Source organism: Schistocerca piceifrons, chromosome 2 (assembly GCF_021461385.2).
Source record: "Schistocerca piceifrons isolate TAMUIC-IGC-003096 chromosome 2, iqSchPice1.1, whole genome shotgun sequence".
NCBI classification, from domain to species: domain Eukaryota; kingdom Metazoa; phylum Arthropoda; class Insecta; order Orthoptera; family Acrididae; genus Schistocerca; species Schistocerca piceifrons.
Genome location: NC_060139.1, coordinates 448,907,328 through 448,929,306, shown reverse-complemented (window position 1 = coordinate 448,929,306; position 21,979 = coordinate 448,907,328). Strand labels below are relative to the sequence as shown.

Sequence of the window (21,979 nt, the reverse complement as noted above, 5' to 3'; positions counted from 1 at the left end):
CTCTCCTGGGTTCGTGATCCCATTGGCTAGACGCTAGACAACAGGAAAACAGTGGCCTGATCACATGAGTCCCAATTGCAGTTGGTAAGAGCTGATGGTGGGGTTCGAGTGTGGCGCAGACTCCACGAAGCCATGGACCCCAAGTTGTCAACAAGACACTGTACAAGCTGGTGGTGGCTCCGTAATGGTTTATGCTGTGTTTAAGTGGAATGGGCCGAGTCCTCTGGTCCAGCTGAACTACTTGGACACCATTTGCAGCCATTCGTGGACTTCATGCTCCCAAACAACAATGGAAGTTCTATGGCTGACAATGCGCGATTTCACTGGGACACAATTTTTGGGGAATGGTTTGAAGAACATTCTGGACATTGCGAGCTCATAATTTGCCCGCCCAGATCTCATGACGTGAATCTCTTCGAACATTTATGGGACATAATCGAGAGGTCAGTTCGTGCATAAAATCCTGCAATTGTGGTCGGCTGTGAGCATGGCTCAGTATTTCTGCAGGGGACTTCGAACGACTTGATGAGTCCATACAGGTCAAGCTGCCGCACCTTCTACGTCTACATCTACATATATACTCTGTTAGCCACCAAGCGGTGTGTGGTGGAGGGCACAATTCGCGCCGAAGTCATATTCCCCCCACCCCCTCCCCCCTCTGTTCCACTCGCGGATCGCGCGAGGGAAAAACGACTGTCTGAACGCCTCAGTACGAGCTCTAATTTCGCTTATCTTTGAATGATGATCATTACGCGATTTGAAAGTTGGTGGTAATAATACATGCTCTACATCCTCGGTGAACACGGTACTTCGGAATTTAGTGAGCAGCCCCTTCTGTTTAGCGACGCTCTCGTGATGGCTAAATGTACCAGTCATGAATCTTGCCGCTCTTCTCTGGACCTTCTCAATCTCTTGGATGAGACTCAACTGGTAAGGGTCCCATACAGACGAACAATAAGGCTGGACGAAATAACGTATTGTAAGCTATTTCCTTTGTTGAAGGACTGCATCGCTTCAGGATTCTACCAATAAACCGCAATCTAGAGTTCGCCTTACCCGTTAATTGTGTAATCTGATCATTCCATTTGAGATCATTTCGAAGTCACACCCAGATACTTGACTGATGTTACCGCTTCCAAAGACTTATAATTTATTTTGTACTCATACATTAATGGGGATTTTCGCCTTGTTATACGCAGTAGGTTACACTTACTAATATTGACAGATAACTGACAGTCATTACACCACGCATTTATTTTCTACAAATCCTCATTGATTTGTTCACAACTTTCGTGTGATACTACTTTCCTGTAGACTACAGCATCGTCGGCAAACAGTCTAAGGCCGCTGTCAATACCATCAACCAGATCGTTTACGTAAATCGTAGATTAGATTAGTACTTGTTCGATAGATTATGAATACGACATTTCGCAATGATGTGGAACGTGTCAGGTTAATAAAAGGTGTCTATACAAGATATTGCATTAGACAAAATATTACATGACACTCAATAATTTTTTTTTCTTTGTGGAGGTTGGGAAATTACCCACTTACTATATCCAAAAATTCTTCTAATGAGTAGAAGGAGTTGCCATTAAGAAATTCTTTTAATTTCCTTTTAAATGCTATATGGCTATCTGTCAGACTTTTGATGCTATTAGGTAAGTGACCAAAGACTTTTGTGGCAGCATAATTTACCCACTCCTGAGCCAAAGTTAGATTTAACCTTGGGTAGTGAGGATCATCCTTTCTCCTAGTGTTGTAGCCATGTTCACTGCTATTACTTTTGAATTCGGTCGGATTGTTAATAAAAGAATTTCATAAGTGAATATATATATTGTGAGGCTACAGTGAAGATCTCTAGCTCTTTAAATAAGTGTCTGCAGGATGATCTTGGATCAGCTCCAGCAATTATTCTGATTACACGCTTTTGTGCAATGAACACTCTTTTACTCAATGATGAGTTACCTCAGAATATGATGCCATTCGAAAGCAGAGAATGAAAATAGGCGTGGTAAGCTAATTTACTCAGATGTATATCGCCAAAATTTGCAATGACCCTAATAGCATAAGTAGCTGAACTCAAACGTTTCAGCAGATCCTCAGTGTGTTTTTTTCCTGTTCAACCCCTCATCAATGCATATGCCTAGAAATTTTGAATATTCTACCTTAGCTACCAATTTCTGATTGATGTCTATATTTATTAACAGCGTCATTCCATTTACTGTGTGGAGCTGTATGTGCTGTGTTTTGTGAAAGTTTAATGAGAGCCCATTTGCAGAGAACCACTTAATGATTTTCTAAAAAACATCGTTTACATTTTCACTAGTTAATTCCTGTCTGTCGAGTGTGATAGCTATACTTGTATCATCGGCAAAAAGTACCAGCTTTGCATCTTAGTGAATATACACTCCTGGAAATTGAAATAAGAACACCGTGAATTCATTGTCCCAGGAAGGGGAAACTTTGTTGACACATTCCTGGGGTCAGATACATCACATGATCACATTGACAGAACCACAGGCACATAGACACAGGCAACAGAGCATGCACAATGTCGGCACTAGTACAGTGTATATCCACCTTTCGCAGCAATGCAGGCTGCTATTCTCCCATGGAGACGATCGTAGAGATGCTGGATGTAGTCCTGTGGAACGGCTTGCCATGCCATTTCCACCTGGCGCCTCAGTTGGACCAGCGTTCGTGCTGGACGTGCAGACCGCGTGAGACGACGCTTCATCCAGTCCCAAACATGCTCAATGGGGGACAGATCCGGAGATCTTGCTGGCCAGGGTAGTTGACTTACACCTTCTAGAGCACGTTGGGTGGCACGGGATACATGCGGACGTGCATTGTCCTGTTGGAACAGCAAGTTCCCTTGCCGGTCTAGGAATGGTAGAACGATGGGTTCGATGACGGTTTGGATGTACCGTGCACTATTCAGTGTCCCCTCGACGATCACCAGTGGTGTACGGCCAGTGTAGGAGATCGCTCCCCACACCATGATGCCAGGTGTTGGCCCTGTGTGCCTCGGTCGTATGCAGTCCTGATTGTGGCGCTCACCTGCACGGCGCCAAACACGCATACGACCATCATTGGCACCAAGGCAGAAGCGACTCTCATCGCTGAAGACGACACGTCTCCATTCGTCCCTCCATTCACGCCTGTCGCGACACCACTGGAGGCGGGCTGCATGATGTTGGGGCGTGAGCGGAAGACGGCCTAACGGTGTGCGGGACCGTAGCCCAGCTTCATGGAGACGGTTGCGAATGGTCCTCGCCGATACCCAAGGAGCAACAGTGTCCCTAATTTGCTGGCAAGTGGTGGTGCGGTCCCCTACGGCACTGCGTAGGATCCTACGGTCTTGGCGTCCATCCGTGCGTCGCTGCGGTCCGGTCCCAGGTCGACGGGCACGTGCACCTTCCGCCGACCACTGGCGACAACATCGATGTACTGTGGAGACCTCACGCCCCACGTGTTGAGCAATTCGGCGGTACGTCCACCCGGCCTCCCGCATGCCCACTATACGCCCTCGCTCAAAGTCCGTCAACTGCACATACGGTTCACGTCCACGCTGTCGCGGCATGCTACCAGTGTTAAAGACTGCGATGGAGCTCCGTATGCCACGGCAAACTGGTTGACACTGACGGCGGCGGTGCACAAATGCTGCGCAGCTAGCGCCATTCGACGGCCAACACCGCGGTTCGTGGTGTGTCCGCTGTGCCGTGCGTGTGATTATTGCTTGTACAGCCCTCTCGCAGTGTCCGGAGCAAGTATGGTGGGTCTGACACACCGGTGTGAATGTGTTCTTTTTTCCATTTCCAGGAGTGTAGAATAGCAAGTCATTAATGCATATTAAGAACAGCAGAGGACCCAAGACCGAACCTTGTTGATTGTTCCAGAGTTTGAGAAATCACCAGTTTTTTGCATATTATGTGAACTGTTTATTTCAACTTTCTGCACTCTTCCAGTTAGGAATGATTTAAACCATTTGAGCACTGTCCCATTCATACCACAGTGCTTGAGCTTATCTAGAAGTATTCCATGATTTACACAATCAAAAGCCTTTGATAGACCACAAAAAATCCCAACGGGTGACTTCCGGTTACTCAGAGCATTTAATATTTCTTTAGTGAAAGTATATATAGCATTTTCCGTTGAAAAACCTGTCTGGAAACCAAACTGACATTTTGTTAAAGCTTTATTTTTACAAAGGTGTGAAGCTGCTCTACAATACATTACTTTTTAAAAAGCAGAGGACCTGTTACGCTGCCGGCCGAAGTGGCCGAGCGGTTCTAGGCGCTACAGTCTAGAGCCGCGCGACCGCTACGGTCGCAGGTTCGAATCCTGCCTGGGGCATGGATGTGTGTGATGTCCTTAGGTTAGTTAGGTTTAAGTAGTTCTAAGTTCTAGGGGACTGATGACCTAAGCAGTTAAGTCCCATAGTGCTCAGAGCCATTTGAACCATTTTGAACCTATTACGGTGCCATGGGGCACACCTGAAATTGCTCTTGTTTCTGCTGAAGTTACCCCGTTCAGGACGACATACTACTCCCTGTCCGTTAGAAAACTTTCTATCCAACCGCATATGTGATTGGATAGACCGTACGCGCGCACTTTTTGTAGCAAGTGACAGCGCGGAACACCTTGCCGGGCAGAAGGAGGTGCGACACGATATTAGGGGGTATTCCATAACTTTTGTCAAGTCAGTATAAAATAATAGAGAACCTGTTAGCCTACGTATCACAATTAGCTGTGCCGCATGGCAGGTGGAGGCTCCCCATTCTCAACGCAGAGGCTACGTATCGGGTTGGTCCTGTAGGTAGATGTGTCCAGTTTAATCCCCACATTGTGGATTGCATCAGTAACATTGAGATAACTAGTTTTCTTCTGTTGTCGTATTGTGTTTTGCGGCTGTACTCCCGGCAGGTGAGCATCAGCAGCTTCGGGCAGGAGCACCCTACCTACCAGTGCGTGACGGCGCTGCGCGCGCTGCGCCTGCGCACTGCAGACCCGGCGCGCTGGCAAAAGCTGTGGGCGCTCGAGTCGCACTGCGCGCACCGCCGCGGCACGCCCAAGTACGAGGCGGACCGCGTGGCCGTCGCGCAGTTCGTCCGCCGCTTCTTCAAGATGACTGACTTCTCCGAGGAGGACATCCTGCGCGTCTGCGGCATCCTGCAGGTAGGCCACGCCTCACTTGCGTCTTTTTCTCTGCAGCGGAACAAATTCTACAGTGCGACTGACGTTGGAGATTTTACCTTGTATTGTACGACCCAATTTCTCGCAAGTTTCTATACACTGCGAACAGTTTCTTCCAACGAGGACGACATCTACTATGAAACTTCTCTTTGTATGCAGGGCGTTAAAAAAAAGTTTTCCATTTTTTTGAAAGCTTGTAGTTGGACCAAAATAAGAAAAAGATATCCAGTTAAAATGGGCTCTAAAATGCATACATTAACAATAATTAGCGCTTCTTTATGTTCGATACTGCGAAATATAGGGGCTGGACAAAAGTATGGAAGCACCAAAAACACTACACAACACCTAATACGGAGTAGACCGCCATTCAAAACACCTTCCAGTCGTCTCCAGATGGTTTTCAAGGGAACCTTTCTTTCCACAAAATTGTGGTAAGTTCGGGTAACGATGATGTAGTGGTGACAGAGCAGCCATCTCTGCGTAGTAGACCACAAAGACGCAACAATACTGAGACGTGATGAGTGTGGTGGTCAGGGGAGACACGACAATTCATCCACGTGTCACAAAACCAGTCTTGGATGATGCGAGCTGTTTGAGCAGGGGCCCTCAGCAGCACCATTGACATTCGGGAGGACGACGATTCAATCCCGTCTCCAGCAATCCTGATTTAGGTTTTCCGTGATTTCCCTAAATCGTTTCAGGCAAATGCCGGGATGCTTCCTTTGAAAGGGCACGGCCGATTTCCTTCCCCATCCTTCCCTAACCCGAGCTTGCGCTCCGTCTCTAATGACCTCGTTGTCGACAGGACGTTACAAAACATTAACCTAACCTAACCATCACCATTGAGGAAAGGGCAATGTACCATGGCACGGATCTGATCAGTCAAAATTGACACATAACCCTAAGTAGTACTGCAACCTTGCATAATAACCAACTATGTTTCGCATATAATATCACGATATGCGTGCCCAAATCTTCACTGTACTCCTGCCTTGTTTCGGACGGTAGCTGGAAATAGTGCGCAGCAGGACTCGTCCCACCATAGGCAGGTTTCATGGCTTCGACACTACGTTCTTCTGTTTCGAGCATTGGTATGTGGGTTTGGAATTCCAGTACGCCCCGTTTCTCGACCTCCCTTCGTGTTGCTTTGGTGCTAGCAGGGTTCGCGAGTGCGACATTCAGTTCTCCAGTGACTTTTGCAGGTTTCGTTCTCTTATTTTTCGCCACAATCCTCTTCAAAGGCCTGCCGATACAGTCATTAAACACACACTTTCACCCGCATTGTGTCCTAGTGGACGATGTTTTTCCTCTTCCCTGCATGCAGTACAAATCACGATACGGTGCCCCTTCAAACACCAAACACTTCACCTCACATTATTACAGAAGAGCCCACCAAACCAAACGGAACTTGTAAAGTAATCTGCATGCTGTTATGCATGACCTTCACTAGTGAGCCATCGCTAAATGAGGTACCCGGTATGGTGTCCATTCATATTAAAGCATGCTTCTATCTGACATCTTAGGGAATCATGTTGTTGTTGTTGTTGTTGTTGTCTTCAGTCCTGAGACTGGTTTGTTGCAGCTCTCCATGCTACTCTATCCTGTGCAACCTTCTTCATCTCCCAGTACTTACTGCAACCTATATCCTTCTGAATCTGCTTAGTGTATTCATCTCTTGGTCTCCCTCTACGATTTTTACCCACCACACTGCCCTCCAATGTTAATTTGTGATCCCTTGATGCCTCAGAACATGTCCTACCAACCGGTCCCTCTTCTAGTCAAGTTGTGCCACAAACTCCTCCCCAATTCTATTCAATACCTCCTCATTAGTTATGTGATCTACCCATCTAATCTTCAGCATTCTTCTGTAGCACCACATTTCGAAAGCTTCTATTCTCTTCTTGTCCAAACTATTTATCGTCCATGTTTCACTTCCATACATGCCTACACTCCGTACAAATACTTTCAGAAACGACTTCCTGACACTTAAATGTATACTCGATGTTAACAAATTTCTCTTCTTCAGAAACGCTTTCCTTGCCATTGCCAGTCTACATTTTATATCCTCTCTACTTCGACTATCATCAGTTATTTTGCTCCCCAAATAGCAAAACTCATTTACTGCTTTAAGTGTCTCATTTCCTAATCTAATTCCCTTAGCATCACCCGACTTAATTCGACTACATTCCATTATCCTCGTTTTGCTTTTATTGATGCTCATCTTATATCCTCCTTTCAAGACACTGTCCATTCTGTTCAACTGCTCTTCCAAGTCCTTTGCTGTCTCTGACAGAATTACAATGTCATCGGCGAACCTCAACATTTTTCTTTCTTCTCCATGGATTTTAATACCTACTCCGAATTTTTCTTTTGTTTCCTTTACTGCTTGCTCAATATACAGATTTAATAACATCGGGGACAGGCTACAACCCTGTCTCACTCCCTTCCCAACCGCTGCTTCGCTTTCGTGCCCCTCGACTCTTATAACTGCCATCTGGATTTCTGTACAAATTGTTCATAGCCTTTCACTCCCTGTATTTTACCCCTGCCATCTTTAGAATTTGAAAGAGAGTATTCCAGTCAACATTGTCAAAAGCTTTCTCTCTGTCAACACCTGCTTTCTTTGGGATTGGAATTATTATACACTTCTTGAAGAGTTTTGTCAGGACTGGCTCTCCCAAGGCCGTCAGTAGTTCCAATGGAATGTTGTTTACTCCATGGGCCTTGTTTCGACTCAGATCTTTCAGTGCTCTGTCAACCTCTTCACGCAGTATCGTATCTCCTATTTCATCTTCATCTACATCCTCTTCAATTCCATAATATTATCCTCAAGTACATCACCCTTGTATAGACCCTCTATATACTCCTTCCACCGTTCTGCTTTCCCTTCTTTGCTTAGAACTGGGTTTCCATCTGAGCTCTTTATATTCATAAAAGTGGCCGTCTTTTCTCCAAAGGTCTCTTTAATTTTCCTGTAGGCAGTATCTATCTTACCCCTAGTGAGATAAGGCTCTACATCCTTACATTTGTCCTCTAGCCATCCCTGCTTAGCCATTTTGCCCTTCCTGTCAATCTCATTTTTGAGACGTTTGTATTCCATTTTGCCTACTTCATTTACTGAGTTTTTATATTTTCTCCTTTCATCAGTTAAATTCAATATTTCTTCTGTTACCCAAGGATTTCTACGAGCCCCTGTCTTTTTACCTACTTGATCCTCTGCCGCCTTCACTACTTCATCCCTCAGAGCTACCCATTCTTCTTCTACTGTATTTCTTTCCCCCATTAGTGACAATTGTTCCCTTATGCTTTCCCTGAAACTCTGTACAACCTCTGGTTTAGTCAGTTTATCCAGGTCCCATCTTCTTAAATTCCCACCTTTTTGCATTTTCTTCAGTTTGAATCTACAGTTCATAACTAATAGATTGTGGTCAGAGTCCACATCTGCCCCTGGAAATGTCTTACAATTTAAAACCTGGTTCCTAAATCTCTGTCTTACCATTATATAATCTATCTGAAATCTTCTAGTATCTCCAGGGTTCTTCCATGTATACAACATTCTTTCATTATTCTTGAACCAAGTGTTAGCTATGATTAGGTTATGCTCTGTGCAAAATTCTACCAGATGGCTTTCATTTCTCTCCCCCAATCCACATTCACCCACTATGTTTCCTTCTCTTCCTTTTCCTCCTCTCGAATTCCAGCCACCCATGACTATTAAATTTTCGTCTCTCTTCACTACCTGAATAATTTCTTTTATCTCATCATACATTTCATCAGTTTCTTCATCATCTGCAGAGCCAGTTGGCATATAAACTTGTACTACTGTTGTAGGCATGGGCTTCGTGTCTATCTTGGCCACAATAACGAGTTCACTATGCTGTTTGTAGTAGCTTACCCGCACTTCTATTTTTTTTATTCATTATTAAACCTACTCCTGCATTCCACCTATTTGATTTTGTATTTATAACCCTGTATTCACCTGACCAATAGTCTTCTACATCCTGCCACCGAACTTCACTAATTCCCACTATATCTAACTTTAACCTATCCATTTCCCTTTTTAAATTTTCTAACCTACCTGCCTGATTAAGGGATCTGACAATCCACGCTCCGATCCGTAGAACACCAGTTTTCTTTCTCCTGATAACGACTTCATCTTGAGTAGTCCCCGCCCGGAGATCCGAATGGGGGACTATTTTACCTCCGGAATATTTACCCAAGAGGACACCATCATCATTTAACCATACGGTAAAGCTGCATGCCCTCGGCAAAAATTACGGCTGTAGTTTCCCCTTGCTTTCAGCCGTTCGCAGTACCAACACATCAAGGCCGTTTTGGTTAGTGTTACAAGGCGAGATCAGTCAATCATCCAGACTGTTGCACCTGCAACTACTGAAAAGGCTGCTGCCCCTCTTCAGGAACCACACGTTTGTCTGGCCTCTCAGCAGATACCCCTCCGTTGTGGTTGCACCTACGGTACGCCCATCAGTATCGCTGAGGCACGCAAGCCTCCCCACCAACGGCAAGGTCCATGTTTCATAGGGGTAGGTAGGGAATCATGCACTGTCTGAAAAACTCCCCGTTGGTCATGGACACGCCTTCCTTTAGTGTCTCAAACCTTTTGGGTCAGATTAAAACATGAGATAGTGGGTCCACAACCGATTATGTTGAGATATGGGACCAGTGGTCGGAAATGCATATTTACTGTGTTATGGATATACACAGCGTATACCTCATAACGATCACGTAGCTTGGAGTAATTGTTCTAAGTGACGACCATCAGTCTCAATGCATGCATGGTAACGGCGCATGAAGGTCTGCCCCGCTTTTTCAAGGATCCCTGGCGTCTGTTGATCCAGGATGCAGACAGCTTGGAGACCCCCAAGCAGATCTTCATCCATTTCTACAACAGTGGTAGCGTGGAGACTGCCCTCGCTCCAGACATGGCTGTTGCGGGAGATGAAAAGACCACCACGTGTGAACAGTGCAAACTGTGCGAAGTTCGGCACTACAGTACTGCGGTGGATAATCCACTGACAGAAGTGAATAAGGGGCTGCAAATCCACTGGTTCAAGTGCTTGCACATGCGTTCTTTATGATAGGGGTGTAATACCTGTTCCACAAGTACTCTCCACACTGTATCCTTCGAAGTGTGGGTCTTACGGGCAAATTGAAGGGTGTTTATTGCTAGATGGTTGGCGACACGATTCAGCCCCATCGCTTCATGTCTTTGGCGGGAACCTTGGCCGGCACTCTGTGACGTGAACGACTTCGTACCTCGTAAGATGGTATCCATAGAGATAAAGTTCTTCCAATTAGGATGATGCCTGTTGGGAAAGCGGTCTCCGTAAATTCGCACTGCCTTACGGACGTTATATCCTGCGGCACCGTACATGAATGCCTGTCAACTCTCGTGACGATTAACGTTCCGTCTCTGGCTACGCGTCATGCGTCGTACACAGAAACATACCTTACCATGGAAACATTGGAAGCTGTCTGATGCAATGGACAACTGACACTAGGGATACCGGTGTTCGTGAGGCACAGGTTAATGCGCCGGTGCGATGCATGCGATCGTCACATGATACACGTGCTGTGAGCTAAGTTGTGTAAGGTACGTTTGTTCGGTTGTCAGGGATACACGCTGTTTACCACCTGCTGCCTGTTCCAGTGTACAGCAGACACCAGAGATGTTTTGCAAGAGTCCGGCAGAACTGAATACACCGTTGGCATGCATGCATTGAGACTGATGGTAGCTGCTATGCGTGATACGCTATGTATATCCCTAACACAATAAATAGCTCCCTATCTCCATGTAATCGGTTCTGAACCAACTATCACCAGTTTAAGTTTGACCGAAAAGGTTTGAGTCACCCTGTATATTATTACAGTATATGAGGCTTGCATAAAGCAAAGATTTCTGGTTCCATGACAACGAAGACTCCTGTTGTTGAGTTCTGGGGTAAACAGCTGGCCGACGTACTGGACCTTTCCTAATTGCCCATTGTGTGAGGTGATTTCGCACATTTCGGAGAAAACGGGCTGCTGCTCCACCATATATGAACAGCATTTCGCGCCGCTGTTGAAACTGTACTTCCTCTGCAAACGATTTGCCTGTAGAAGCAAGATGCCTTACTTCAACTGATGCATGAAACCGACCTCATCTGTGATCAATATGTTGTGGAAAGAGGATCTTCACCATATCTTTGCAACAGCCATTGGCAGAAATGCGTACTGGTAGGCTGATCTTGTGGCCGAAGAGCTTGGACACGTTGGACACGATATGAGCATAGAAACTGTTCACGCAATATCGCCCAAAGTAAAGGATGACTAGCCCAGATGTCTGCTAAAACTCTACGCACTACGCAGGATCTTCTTCCAGTCGTTGCAAATTCGCTCCTGCACAACAGGAGTAAGAATGATGCGAGGTCGCGATCCGTCGTTTTTTATGTTACTGAGCGGATGACTAATAGTGCACAAGGTTTGCTTTCTGGATAGCTTTCAGAATAGCTGCTTCCATTTGCCAGACCGTAACAGAAGATCTGCCATTTCCCGTGTGGAATAATAGGCCTCCACTACGCTGCTAAGTGAAAAGATAAAACTGTAACATAAAAGCATTTCACAAAATTATCAAAACACAAACTGGTTCCATAGGTTCTAGTGTAGTGCTGCACTTACTCAGAACTGTGAATACAGTTTAAGTAACACTGAGAGATGTTTACTGCAGACAGTAAAGGAGGAATGTGTCATCATTCGTTTATTGCAATCTGTAGGACGTTTCCGGATGTGGTTTCCTATTCTGTAAAATTTTGGAAATTTGTGGTAAGGACTATGGGACCAAACTGCTGAGGTCATGAGTCCGTAGGCTTACACACTACTCAATCTAACTTAAACTAACTTGTGCTAAGGACAAACACACACGCCCATGCCCGAGGGAGGACTCGAACCTCCGACGGGGAGAGCCGCACGAACCGTGACAAGACGCCCCAGACCACACGGCTACCCCGCGCTGCTTAAATATTGTGTACACACTCCTCTCTACGAGTCGAAGTTTGTAAGAGGAATTTTCGAACACTCCGTCTAAAGTTTTGCAGTAGGTTGTTCCTAATTCGAAGTTAAGTGGTCTTCATTGGATGTTGACTCTTGGGTAGACAGAAATTAGCCGAGAGCGGAACAAGAGGTGGCAACTGTGATGTCCCCTACCGCGTCACCATACTGCCACGACTGATAGCCTCCATTTTGTACATTGCTGACAATTCGCTGTAGCAAGTGGTGACCTGCTCGTGCCCTGGGTGGACAACGGCTTTACATTTGAAATTACGATGAAATGAACACCCTTAGCTGCTTACAGGCATTGACATACGTCAACGGGGACAGATGAAAATGTGTGCCCCGACCGGGACTCGAACCCGGATCTCCTGCTGACATGGCAGACGCTCTATCCATCTGAGCCACCGAGGACAGAGAGGATAGCGCGACTGCAGGGATTTATCTCTAGCAAGCCTCCTGCCAAACCCACATTCTCAACGTATTGTCCCGCACTACATTCGTAGTGCCCCCGCCCATTACACTCGTTACTCGCGGTGCGTTGCCGATTCCCGTAAGAGTTCGGGCACTGTTTGTGCATTCGCACAGAAAAAGAAGATGGTCAAGTGGCCGGTGAGCCTTAACTATATATATAATAAGATGGCATCTGTTCTTTCGGACATGTCCGAAAGAACAGATACCATCGGTGACCATGCAGCTCGTTAGAATGAAATTACAATGAAATGAACACCCTGTAACAGCCTGTAAGCAGCTAAGGGTGTTCATTTCATTGTAATTTCATTCTAACGAGCTGCATGGTCACCGAAGATACCATCTCAGTATATATCTTAGTATTTACCTTTGACTCAAGCGGGTTCTGGCGTCAACGTTGCGCAGGTGAACGGGCACGAGGTGCCGCTGACGGAGCCGAGCTACGTGTCGGTGTACGAGTGGGCGTCTCTGCTGGAGCACAGCTGCCGCGCCAACTGCTCCAAGAGCTTCAGCGAGGCGGGCGAGCTGCTGCTGCGCGCGGCGGCGCCCATCGTGCGCGGCCAGCGGCTCACCATCTGCTACTCGGACTCGCTGTGGGGCACCGCCAGCCGCAGGCAGCACCTGCGCGAGACTAAGTTCTTCTGGTGCCGCTGCGCGCGCTGCACCGACCCTACTGAGATGGGCACCTTCTTCAGCGCGCTCCGCTGTCCCCAGCCGTAAGTACACCGCCCTGTCTACTCCCCTCAATATCGTAACCTATTTAATACACTGTTGTTGTTGTTGTGGTCTTCAGTCCTGAGACTGGTTTGATGCAGCTCTCCATGCTACCCTATCCTGTGCAAACTTCTTCATCTCCAAGTACTTACTGCAACCTACATCCTTCTGAATCTGCTTAGTGTATTCATCTCTTGGTCTCCCCCTACGATTTTTGCCCTCCACGCTGCCCTCCAGTACTAAATTGGTGATCCCTTGATGCCTCAGAACATGTCCTACCAACCGATCCCTTCTTCTAGTCAAGTTGTGCCACAAACTCCTCTTCTTCCCAATTCTATTCAATATCTCCTCATTAGTTACGTGATCTACCCATCTAATCTTCAGCATTCTTCTGTAGCACCACATTTCGAAAGCTTCTATTCTCTTCTTGTCTAAACTATTTATCGTCCATGTTTCACTTCCATACATGGCTACACTCCGTACAAATACTTTCAGAAATGACTTCCTGACACTTAAATGTATACTCGATGTTAACAAATTTCTCTTCTTCAGAAACGCTTTCCTTGTCATTGGCAGTCTACATTTTATATCCTCTCTACTTCGACCATCATCAGTTATTTTGCTCCCCAAATAGCAAAACTCATTTACTGCTTTAAGTGTCTCATTTCCTAATCTAATTCCCTCAGCATCACCCGATTTGATTCGACTGCATTCCATTATCCTCGTTTTGCCTTTGTTGATGTTCATTTTATACCCTACTTTCAAGACAGTGTCCATTCCTTTCAACTGCTCTTCCAAGTCCTTTACTGTCTCTGACAGAATTACAATATCATCGGCGAACCTCAAAGTTTTTATTTCTTCTCCATGGATTTTAATATCTATTCCGAACTTTTCTTTTGTTTCCTTCACTGCTTGCTCAATACACAGATTGAATAGCATCGGGGAGAGGCTACAGCCCTGTCTCACTCCCTTCCCAATCACTGCTTCGCTTTCGTGCCCCTCGACTCTTATAACTGCCATCTGGTTTCTGTACAAATTGTACATAGCCTTTCGCTCCCTGTATTTTACCCCTGCCACCTTCAGAATTTTATACATTGATGAGCCAAAACATTATCACCAGTTACATAATAGCTCGTTTGTTCGTCTTTGCAACGAAATATATCACTGACTCTGTGTATCACTGATCCGACAGTATGTTGGTTGGTTTGTGGAGGTACGTGGCATTAGACGTCAACGCACAGGTCACGTAAGTCGAGTAAATAATGGGCCGCTGATCTGTATACGTGGTAATAGCGCCCGATAGAGACCCAGATGGGTTGCATAGGATTTACATGGGTCGAATTCGGTGAGTTCAGTATAATGCTCCTCAGACCACTGTGGCGCGGTTCTGGTTCCCACACACGGACAGTTATACTGCTGAGAGATTGCATCGCCGACGGGGAAGACCTACAGCAAGAAGGGATTCAGGTGGTTCGCAGTTGTCAGCGTGTCTGCGACTGCTACCACAACGCCCATTCAAGCGCAGGAGAATGTCTCTTGTAGCATAATGCTGCTCCCACCAGCACACGGCGCACTGCACGTTTCGAACCACCGTTCACCTCGATGACGGCGTGTGTGTAGACGACCATCGCGGAGTGTAGCAAAAATGTGACTGACCCGAAAAGCTGACACGTTTCCGTTGATCGCTGGTCGAATCCCAATTGTCCCGTTGGGTTGTTTGGGGGAAGAGAGCAAACAGCGAGGTCATCGGTCTCATCAGATTAGGGAAGGAAGTCGGCCGTGCCCTTTCAAAGGAATCATCCCGGCATTTGCCTGGAGCGATTTTAGGGAAATCACGGAAAACCTAAATCAGGATGGCCAGACGCAATTGTCCCGTGTCAACTGCAATCGTAACCGACGATGTCGTTGGGTCAACATGTGAACAAGTGAGGGTGGTCTGGTGCGCAGCTCCATGTTCAACAATGTGAGAAGAACGCTGTGCTCCAAAACACTTGTTCGTGCACAAGCATTGTGCTCTTTCGTTAGAAATGCCACAGATCACCATCTATCCCACTTTACAGAGCAGACAAGCCTCCGAACGCCATGTTATGTGAAGAGTCGTAGATGTCCAACATTTGATTCTGTAGTGCTGTACACTCGATGTTTGGTCACGGGCTGTGACAATCGATTTGGAAAGACGTTTAAGGGGAGCCAGAGGTGCCTATGCTGCCCATGTTAGAATCACAAAGTTTGAGGAACATTTATGAATAAACTACCAAATAGAGAAATTTGATTTTTTTTTGCATATAGAGTGGTTTAGTATTGCAGTTATGACAGGGGGATTTTGGAGTATCTTTTCTAGTTTCCTTCCAATTATTTTTTTTATTAATGACCCAAATTTTTTACAAATATTTGCTTTATAATTAAACTGAAATGAAACTACTGAACATAGTGCCAAATGGCTGAGTTACAATGTAAGTTTGACCATTAGGAGTGCTGTATAAAAATTTCATCTCTCTAGCTTGAGTGGATTTTGAGAAAATGTTCCTTATATTCGAAAAATTCTAATTTACGGGAAATGGCTATCAAAGTTTCTCAATACATTCCTGCACTATAGGATGGATTATCAGGGTCTTCTTCTTCATCCTCCAAAAGCTTCCTCTTCTGTCTTCTTTTCTGGCCTGTTGTTCCGTCATACTTCATATGCCTTTCTCTTCTTTCTGCTCCTCTTATCCTTTCTCTGTCAATATTTCTTAGTGCTCGTACAGTGTTCACCCCAGCTGTAAATCCTAATGCCTTCAGAACTTCACACTTCACACTGTTCCCTTGGTTGTAGGTTGCTATTGCAATATAAATGCCAAAGCGCAGTGTTTTTATGCTTGCAAGCACCCTTTTAGGAATCACTTTCCAAATCAAATTGTTTACGCTCTCATTAGGATTCTGCGTCTTTCTATGTAGACATTTGTGTAACAATTCTGGTTGTGCTAAGTCATGAAAAATTGGTTTTATTGCATTTATCACAGCTGCTGTCAAACCATGTTTGTGATCATAGTCCTTTTTTGCAATATATTTCCACCAGGAATCTTTTGAGCACAGGTTGTGTTGAGGGTATTCATTGGAAGAGGCAGTATGAAGGAACAATGCCCACACTGCTTTTCGCATGTCACTAACATTATTAGTATTTTGCCTTATAGCATACCCATAGTATCTCTGTGGACGTTCAGTCACCTCATCAGTAAGCCTGCCTCTCCCTCATATTGTCTTTCCATCACTGAGCTTACTTGAACCCAAAGTTTGTTTGAGCCTTCGAAGCCGTGCACCCATACACTTTTGCACATGCCCAATGCATTCCAACTTTTCAACTACAAATTCATTTCCATATGGTTTCAGTTCCTCTATAGTCTTGAAACCTTTGGAGTCACCATCCCAAAGGTAGTATTTGTACCTAACGTTGTATCTGGGAACTAAACGTTCAAAAATTTGTTTCAATCCATCTACTTCCATTGCTCCACTTGATGCACTAAAATTTGCCTCACAGATTCCACTGTGCTCTCCTTTGATTTTATTTTTGCACCTACAATGTTTTGATAATATTGCAACATCTATCACTTTTGCACTATCACCACAAGTAGCAGCTACAACCCCATTCAGGGATTTATGACCCCTCTTTTGCCAGGAACCATCTAATGCCACTACCAAATCCCTAGAACCACCGTTCATTTCTACAGATTTCTCCACTGCTTCCTTCATGATTTTCAAAGCCACATCTTCAACAGAGGATCCTACCAGTTCACAGTAGTACCCAAATTTGCTTGGAGGCGATGGCAAGTTCATAATACCACAAAACAGTTTACCAGCATCAGACCTTTTTCCAATGGATCGAAGACCATACACAAGTCGAACATTCACATCAAACACTCTAGATCGTCCATTTTCACCAAAGAGACTGGTATGTGAATTGTAGAAAGTCACTTGATACTTGCAACATGCACAGATTGTCTTCATCTCACAAGCTAAACCAAAGTGCTTTGATATCTCTAGTCCCACTCCTACACTTGAACACATTTTGCACAGAACACTTTCTTTCAGCACAGAAGATAATAATCCAATATTCAGTACTTCGTTAATATCATCACTGTCACTAACATATTCACGAAATCTGTCACTTCCACCAGTCAGCTTCTTGCTAGAAGATGTCACAGGGCTATGGCTGGCCATGTGTTTCTTAGCAGAAGAACGCACTGTTTCAGTAATTGTAGTATCGCAACTTGGTATTAGCGTTAATTTTCTTTTCCCTACGTTCTTCCTCTTCTTATATACACGGTTACTAAAACGTGGCATCGTAACCAGAACAACGCTTTACACAAGAAGTATAATACTACCAACAGGCGCAACACTGAACTAATTCGAAACGGTAAACAGCAAAGAGACGATGTTCCGCGCTCTTCACCTTTTCATTTGTCACAGAAAACAATGTAGCCAACCCTTGCACACTCGCTGTATGCGTAACATAAGGCGCTGTATGCGTAACAGGCCGAGAAAATCCCAAGCAGTTTGCCAGGAAGTCACGAGAGGATGTTAGATGCATTCAGCGGCCGCCCATTTCCTCTGCAGGCGTGGGGGAAAATGGTAATAACTCCACTTCTAGGGCGAGTAGAACAATAATTCAAAGTTTACATTAAAGAGGAATGTTCCAATTAATTTTCGGTAGCAAAAAAAAAAATCGTAATTTTTTGGATTTGACCACATCCAGCTCCCCTTATCGTCGCCTGAGCTATGTTGGGTGTTGTTATGACCACATGAAACTACAATAGTCTGGACATAATTGTGTGTTCTATGGCTGCTCTTGGAGATGGCTCATCCGAACTACAACATGATGAAATATTGGTTCACTTTACTACATGAAAGATAAAAACATTTACTGTCACTGACTATTAAAGCATCACTTGATGCACTAATTAACAAGCTCTTCTCTTGGAGTACAGTGGAGTGGAACAATATCAGAACAAGATTATTTTTTTTATTTTTACAATTCCTGTAGATGCTCACGACATTAGCACTTGAACATTCGACCAGCTTTGCCGTTATCGAGTTACTCGTTCACAATAATAGTATGCCACTTGTCAAAGTCGCTTATCTCAGTAGATTTACCATTTGCAGCCCATGTCTTCATGGCTCTACTGCTCTTATATACACCACTGGCCATTAAAATTGCTGCACCACGAAGATGACGTGCTACAGCCGCGAAACTTAACCGACAGGAAGAAGATGCTATGCTTTGCAAATGATTAGCTTTCCAGAGCATTCACACAAGTTTGGCGCTGGTGGCGACACTTACAACGTACTGACATGAGGAAAGTTTCCAACAGATTTCTCATACACAAACAGCAGTTGACCGGCGTTGCATGGTGAAACGTTGTTTTGACGCCTCGTGTAAGGAGGAGAAATGCGTACCATTACGTTTCCGACTTCGATAAAGGTCGCAATGTAGGCTATCGAGATTGCGGTTTATCGTATCCTGACATTGCTGCTCGCGTTGGTCGAGATCCAATGACTATCAGCAGAATATTGAATCGGTGGGCTCAGGAGGGTAATACGGAACGCCGTGCTGGATTCCAACGGCCTCGTATCACTAGCAGTCTAGATGACAGACATCTTATCCGCATAGCTGTAACGGATCGTTCAGCTACATCTCGATCCCTGAGTCAACAGATGGGGACGTTTGCAAGACAACAACCATCTGCACGAACAGTTCGACGACGCTTGCAGCAGCATGGATTATCAGCTCGGAGACCATGGCTGCGGTTACCCTTGACGCTGCATCACAGACAGGAGCGCCTGCGATGGTGTACTCAGCGACGAACCTGGGTGCACGATTGGCAAAACGTAATTTTTTCAGATGAATCCAGGTTCTGTTTACAGCATCATGATTGTCGCATCCGTGTTTGGCGACATCGCTGGTGAACGCACATTGGGAGCGTGTATTCGTCATCGCCATACTGGCGTATCACCCGGCGTGATGGTATGGGGTGCCATTGGTTACACGTCTCGCTCACCTCTTGTTCGCATTGACGGCACTTTGAACAGTGGACGTTACATTTCAGATGTGTTACGACCCGTGGCTCTACCCTTCATTCGCTTCCTGCGAAACCCTACATTTCAGCAGGATAATGCACGACCGCATGTGGCAGGTCCTGTACGGGTCTTTCTGGATACAGAAAATGTTCGACTGCTGCCCTGGCCAGCACATTCACCAGATCTCTCACCAATTGAAATTGTCTGGTCAATGGTGGCCGAACAACTGGCTCGTCACAATACGCCAGTCACTACTCTTGATGAACTGTGGTATCGTGTTGAAGCTGTATGGACAGGTGTACCTGTACACGCCATCCAAGGTCTGTTTGACTCAATGCCCAGGCGTATCAAGGCCATTATTACGGCCAGAGGTGGTTGTTCTGGGTACTGATTTCTCAGGATCTATGCACCCAAACTGCGTGAAAATGTAATCACATGTCAGTTCTAGTATAATATATTTGTCATCTGCATTTATTCTTGGTGTAGCAATTTTAATGACCAGTAGTGTACTTTTCATAACGCGTCACGTGCCCGCAACGTCACCAGGCGGCATCCAACATCGCGGTGGGCAGTGATCATAATCTTTTGACTTATTAGTGTATACTTGACGAACAGGCCCTGGCAAGTTACGAATGTAACGAGATTATGCTGCCTTTTTCCGTTATAACTTAGGTATTGCAAGCCGAGTGGACATGAGACGTTCTCATTCTACTAACAGACCATTGAAAGCATGTGACTGAGTAAATCGTAATTTACTGTTAGACAAGAAATATCGAATATGTTCAGCACACGTCTGGTTTAGTTCATATTTGGGAGCCAGAATGCAGAACATTTCTCTCGTCAAACTGCGGCCCACCGGCAGAATTCGGCCCGAATGTAATATTCATATGGCCCTTGGTGTTCAGCCGTCATTTATCATTATACGCATGTAGCACATCCGAATCCGGAAACGTCAACGTTAAGAGCTTCTTAAGAGTGTGGTTTTGCTGCTCAGTAACACACAAAGATTCTTACAGAGACAGTAATATCCTAACATGTGCTAAATTTTAACTGATGTTTCAGAAATCGACCGTGAGCTGCTCAAAGTTGGCCGCTTACCTCAAGGGCAGAGGGGCAAGTAACGCGGCTACTGCAGGGTTCGACGATGTGAGAAGGGGGAATATTTTATTGTTCGTCTTCCAATTGTGACAACTCATGGGCGTGTATCTCTCGTGCCGATCAGCTGCTGTGGTACAAATTTCAAAGCAAGAGTAACATTGATTCGTGAATGCTCATTATGAAGACGGACGTCTTCAAATGCGGTACATATTTGTAGCGAGAAATATAAACTTGAATTAAGGCCACTGTAATACAAAGCAGTTATTAGAACATTTAGTAAACATTTGTGATCAAGTCTCATATTGCATAATGCATTTAAATTTATTAATCAATTAATCATCCATTCACCAGATAACACAACAACACGTCGTCAGATAATTCTAGTGTCAGAAGTGGGTAGCTGACGTTGGCAGAAAAAAAAACCAATCGACACGAAGTGTTCTGAAAAACACTGACTTTTACCAATGTGTACTTGGCGGCCGGCGGCCAACTTATCGCGCCCTTACGACACCTAGTCTACTCAGCATGCGTAACATACTAATTTATGTAGGTTACCAGTTAACAATAATAACGGCAGACATGCGTCCCTAGCCCCCCCCCCCTTTCCCACAATGTCAGTATCGACTCTTGAGTAAAAACATTTGACCACTGTCCTAGGTTGTACTACTAATACTAAGAGAGACGTCACATCATATGGGGAGAAATTACAGTGGGTCACTCCACAGTGTTCTATCATTGGCCTACTGATATTTCTTCTTTATGATCATCGTATGCTATTTTGTTTGAATAAGGAGACGGAACTAGTGCTGTTTGCAGATGATACAGGTATTGTTGTCAAGCAGGGCAAAGAAGCAGCAACAAGAAAAGCACTAAATTATGTTTTTGATAAATTATGAACTGGTTTTGAGCAAATGGAGTAGCTTTAAACTTTGCGAAAACACAGCTCAATCCGGTTTTGGAGCTTCAAAAATATCTCATCTCCCATTAACATGGTAAGCGAACAATAAATAATAAACTGGATAGAAAATTCTACGTGAATAAAAGTGAGAAAAATACTATATGAAAAACTCTGAAACGCGTGAGATGAGATACTTTTTCCATAAGGATGACTGTCAACTGCGGGGGTATAGAAGCCTGTATGTAAACATATTTTGAATACTTTCATTCAATGATGTCTTGTACGACAATACTCCGTGGGGACTACTTACTTACGTAAATGCTGTTCATTGCAAGAACGAAAGCAGTTAGAATTATGTGTGAGAGTCACACACTGACCTCTTTCTGGCATCTCTTAAGCTGCTATGAACATGAATAACGGTACGTGTATTCATTTGTGGAATTCGTTCACAGCAGTAAATCTGAGTTTGAGAATAACAGAGATATTTACGTCACTACA

The 21,979-nt window shown here is 44.9% G+C and overlaps 1 protein-coding gene across 1 annotated transcript in view; it reads left to right on the top strand.

The window, feature by feature from the left end:
• Nucleotides 1–21,979, top strand: part of LOC124777047 (SET domain-containing protein SmydA-8-like) — a 267,705-nt gene that overhangs the window by 160,041 nt on the left and 85,685 nt on the right. Inside the window, exons 4-5 of the mRNA XM_047252314.1 lie at nucleotides 4,930–5,181; nucleotides 13,123–13,433. Of these exons, the coding sequence (XP_047108270.1) occupies nucleotides 4,930–5,181; nucleotides 13,123–13,433 (563 nt within the window). The remainder of the gene's footprint in view (nucleotides 1–4,929; nucleotides 5,182–13,122; nucleotides 13,434–21,979) is intronic.